The following is a 4,998-nucleotide window of genomic DNA, read 5'->3' as shown; positions in this document are numbered from 1 at the left end:
CACCAGCCTTCTCCGTTTATAGCCCTTCCACAAGCTTCAACCTCTGCAAAGGGAAAGAAAAAAAACAAGACAATTTTCAATGTTATTTGAAAAGAACCAGACCTAGTGGCGTAATTGTTAGAGCATCCGGCTCCGAGTCTGGGAGGTTGGAAGTTCAAACCCTGGCCTAGTCATACCAGACTTAAAAAATGGTACGTGCCGATTCCTTACTTGACGTTCAGCATTTATAAAAGTTGAGAAGAAGTATGGACAAACACCATAGGTTGGTATCCATGGAGGTGGAAATTCCCCTTGCTGAGTGTGGTACAAAAAGTGGCGCCATCGCTGTGACGGCGCTGGTACCTATCTAACAGTCGTGTGTTTTTGTGGGTCGTTTGTGTGTCCGTGTCTCAGCTCCACCATGAGCCTTACATCATGTACAAGATAAATAATAGGGAACACAAAAGAAAGAGTTTTTCATTACATAAACAAACAAATCAAACACATGATATTAAAGTTTTATTTCATTTACTGAACATCAGTCAAATCCCAACAGCATAAGGAACAAAAGCCGAGGTTGAACCAAAACAAGAAGCTACATACACAACCATGGCCATATCACTTATGACAAAAAGATCACCAGAAGACCATGCACAACAAGCTCGTCACAGACAACCACATAAATACATTTTAAGAAGGTATTAATCGGCTTACAAATCCATTTCATGCACTAACTTGTGATCCACCGACTTTTAACAACTTTTAAAGGATCATAAAAAAAAAAAAAAAATCTAAACATTCAGAAAATGTGGAGCATCATTTATTTATAATCCACGCACAGCGTGGAAAACAAAATGAGTGAGAATCGCATAAATACTGGGAAGATGGAAAAATCATCACTTTACATTACTCATTATATGTTCAGAGTATATTTCATCAATAATACTATCACAATAGGCAGAGCATCATTTAGAATTCATGTTGCAACATGTACCAACTTGTGGGTCAAATTTATACATTCCACACCTTCATGTTATACAGGGATGGAATGCACCATTTTAGGGGGAGCGAAACTATACAAGCACTTAAATTTGCCAAAGGAGGTATGATTTCCATAAGAGACAAGAAAAAAGACCAATCAGATTGCAAAACCCTGCCAGGATGCATTTTCAGTGGTTTTTAAGGCTTTTGTGTAAAACAGATATGGCGGCCAAACCACGTGACCGATGAAATCATCATTATTTATTTTCTAAACTAATTTCTTCCTAGATTATGCTCAAGAAATTTCAACTTGATCGGATGAAGTTTTGTACTTGTCGAATGACGTCATAATGGAGGCACCTATGACATAATCATTAACATATTTTATTCCCCATGGAGTTCTTTACAATGAGCCATGTCTCAATTTTTTCTATTCAGTGCTTTCGGATATATAGAGGTGCAACGTTTTTCGGTTTTTCCAAGATGGCGGCCGAACCACGTGTCCGATGACATCATTTTTTTTTTTTCTCTCCAGTTTATGCCGACATGGCGCTCAAGAAATTTCATCTTGATAGGATGAAGTTTTGTACTTGTCGAATGACGTCATAATGGAGGCACCTATGACATCATCATTAACATATTTTACTCCCCATGGAGAGTTCTTTACAATGAGCCATATCTCAATTTTTTCTATTCAGCGCTTTCGGAGAAAGAGAGATGCAAAGTTTTTCAGTTTTTCCAAGATGGTGGCCAAACCATGTGACCTATGACATCATAATTATCATTAAAACATTCTACAGGTGGAGATGCACCGATGGTGAAAATCTCATGTCGTTCGGACCAATGGTTGCAGAGAAAATCATATTTATTCTGTGCGGACAAACAGACAAACAAAAAGACGTCATGTGGAGCACGATACTTGCAAAATCCGCCCCCCTCCCCCCCAAAAGTTTTCCATTGATACAGCAAATTGTCCATTTCATCAAGATTAAAATTGACGATCTTGATCACAGCTCGGGTCAACAGGATGAAAATGGATGATTTTAGAAGTTTGACCTTGAGTTGACCTTTTGACCTCAAAAATCGTTGGTTTCCCAATTCAATGAGGCAATACACAAATGCTGTTCAATTTTCAAGTGAAATGGATGAAAATTGATGGGTTTTCAGATGAAATGAAATGATGATTTTGGATGTTTGACCTTTTGACCTCAAAAATAGTATGTTTCCCAATTTAGTGATTCGATATGCAGACGCTGTTAAATTTTCAAGTAAATCGGATTTAAAATGGCTATTTTAGAAATCTGACCTCCAGATGACCTTTGACCTCAAAATCAATAGGCTTCTCAATTGGGACGACCTATACAATTTGGTGAAGTTTCGTGATGATCGGTTTAGAATTGCGACCTGTAGGCCAGTGACAAACAAACAGACAGACAGACAGAACCACAAACGCAACCGAAAAATATACTTGAAAAATCTTAAATTTTGCAAGTAACAAACGGACTCAAATGCAATACCCTCTCCTCTGGCGAGGGTAAATATGATGGTGTCCGAAAGGATGGTGCAGAGGGAGTACACTTACCTTTGAGATGACTAGTCTGGGTTTGATTCTCGGAATGACTATATAAATTGTCGGATTAGTGCTTTGCAGGCAGGTTGTTGCATCACAAAGTGCACCGTCCCTCAGGTGGACGTTAAGTTGGGGACCTGTCTCCCAATTGATGGACGTCATTCGTTTATGGACGTTAACGTTCCCACGGTGTCTTTCGACAAAGTTGGCGGTGTCTTTCGACAAAGTTGGCGAGTTATTTGCGGCACCCTGCCAGCTTCAAAGTACAGGCCTGACCAGATAGTTGGTGAATGACTCGGACCAAAAGCTCTCATGTGGTATTGCCCCCAATCTAATGGCACGATGAAGAGAAAATAGGATGATGCTAAAGTGGCTATGGGAGAACACTAGGAAGATTGGTTAAAGTAAATCCAGTAGTGGAGGTCATTTGGTTTGGGACGGCATCAGAGCAGAATGAAGATTCCTCCAAAAGCCATTTGCAAACATGTCCAACATGCAATGGTGATGAAAAGAGCTGTGGAACAGGACGAGGTGCAGTCGGTAGAGAATAGTCATTTGCGGACGAAACAGTAGTAGAGGCCGAAAGGGAATCGGAGAGTTTACTCTCGTCTGATGAAACACTTTTAGTTAGCCCCCTTGTACGTCGCCGCCGTCTCTTCTTTGTAATCCAGATCCGCTTTATGTGATCATGTACACGATGACGCCGAGGTTTTTCTGCCTTCCCATCTTTTGTCAATGTTAAGGATGACCTGCTGTTCTTAGCTTGCTCTGTTGGTTGCTCCAAATCTTCCAGTTCCATCGCTTCCTGACACTCGACCTCTTTCCAAGTATTTGCAATCTCCCAATAACGGCGGTCAAGCGTCATCAGTATTTGCTGATGCCTCTTAGAAAGCACTTGAGCATTTCCCGTGCTCTGCATGGATTCCTCAGCGTTACCATCTTTACTGGGTTCATCCAAACAAACGTCCAACGTGCCACCGACAGCATCGGGATCGCTTAGAGCACTTTGCCATTCACCCAAAGCATTACCCTCTTGTTGAACGTGCACCTTATCCACAGTAACACCATCAGTTCTCATGTGCTTTTCATGTCGACGTTTTTTCCCAGAATTTATCTTTTCACCTTTACCGCGAGACAAGAGCTTTTCTTGTTCATCTGCACACGCCATAGTTGCACTTTCATCTCTTGCGCCATGAACACCACCATCAGACAGATCCATCTGGCTGCTGCAAGTCACACTTCTTCCCTTGTCAATATTTCTTTCTTCAGCATGACAGTTCATTCTTAAACATAAACTGTTGCGTATTTGTTTTACCACCCCTTTGCCACACCATTTGTCTCTAGACTCATGCAGGCCTTCACCCAGCCCAAGCTTAGACAAAGTCTTTGCAGCTTTCCATGGAATAACATCATCACCCTCTTTAGACTTGCTTGGATTATTTAGGAGATAGCTTTCCTCCAATTGTTCAGTTATATCTATTGATGCTCCACTTCCCTGATAAATTTTACCTTCTGCTCCCGAGTTTGTTGAACGGCTCTTCCGTGTATGCCGTGGACCCATCAAGCCAAAATGCTCCCAGCATGGTCCGTTACTCTTATCCTGCATAGACAAACGTTCTAACTCATTTCGACGATGATAAGGTGACCTCTTTACTGCAGGAATTCTTCGTTCAGCTGCATTTTTCAAAAGTTTCCTGGCCTTTACATACATTAAATGTCTCCTGCCTTTTGGTGAAACCTTTGATATATTGTCACATGTTATAGTGCATAGCTCTCTATCCCTACATTTGTCAGAACCATCAATGGTCGCACCTCCTATATGATCTTTTTCTCTAATGCCAATTTCCTGAGTTATGGCCTTGTTATGACTGAGAGGAGAACTGGCATTTTCAATTGTCTTAAATTTTGAGTCTGAAGATATTTCTTCAGTAAACTCACAAATGGAAACTCGAGAGATTGGTTTGTTTGGGGATGAAATATTAGTTGTTGTTGCCGAGGCAGATTTTAAGCATCGTTTATCAGGAGTGTTTGCAGGTTTCCCATCGGGATTTGACAGATCGTTGCCTGCATCGTCCACTTTTTCAGCAAACAAAGTTTTTATGTCGAAGAACTCCATATTGCAAGAATTTACAGAGGAAGTCCCTGAACTATTTAAGATTCTCTGCTCAGGTTTCTCAAATGAAACCCTGTGGCACATTTTCATTTTATTTGGTTGAACTAACTTGCTATTCTCAGTTGAGCTCCATTTACAATTCGATACAAAGTCAGTATGCTGATCAACAGTTTGTTCGCATGAAGCATCCATTTCCACCAACTGTTTGTCTTCCTCGTTGCATATATTGATACCATTTTCTACAATTTTTGCATGCAAAGCTCGTGTATATAGAACAGAATGAGCAGATGAAGTTGATGATGAAGGAGCAGCAGATATTGTAACAAGAGATTGTGAGGAAGATGTAGGAGTTTGT

The 4,998-nt window shown here is 40.7% G+C and overlaps 1 protein-coding gene across 1 annotated transcript in view; it reads right to left on the bottom strand.

The window, feature by feature from the left end:
* Window positions 1-481: 481 nt before the first annotated feature.
* LOC137421565 (uncharacterized) overlaps window positions 482-4,998 on the bottom strand; it is a 9,088-nt gene continuing 4,571 nt past the window's right edge. Inside the window, exon 2 of the mRNA XM_078771245.1 lies at window positions 482-4,998. This exon is cut by the window's right edge and continues 2,608 nt beyond it. Within this exon, the coding sequence (XP_078627371.1) occupies window positions 2,904-4,998 (2,095 nt within the window). The 3' untranslated portion in view covers window positions 482-2,903.

The sequence above is a fragment of the Myxine glutinosa genome, chromosome 2, assembly GCF_964187855.1.
Source record: "Myxine glutinosa chromosome 2, kmMyxGlut1.1, whole genome shotgun sequence".
Taxonomy (NCBI): domain Eukaryota; kingdom Metazoa; phylum Chordata; class Myxini; order Myxiniformes; family Myxinidae; genus Myxine; species Myxine glutinosa.
The sequence above is the reverse complement of the archived record's forward strand: the minus strand, read 5'-3'. Positions and strand labels throughout refer to the sequence as shown.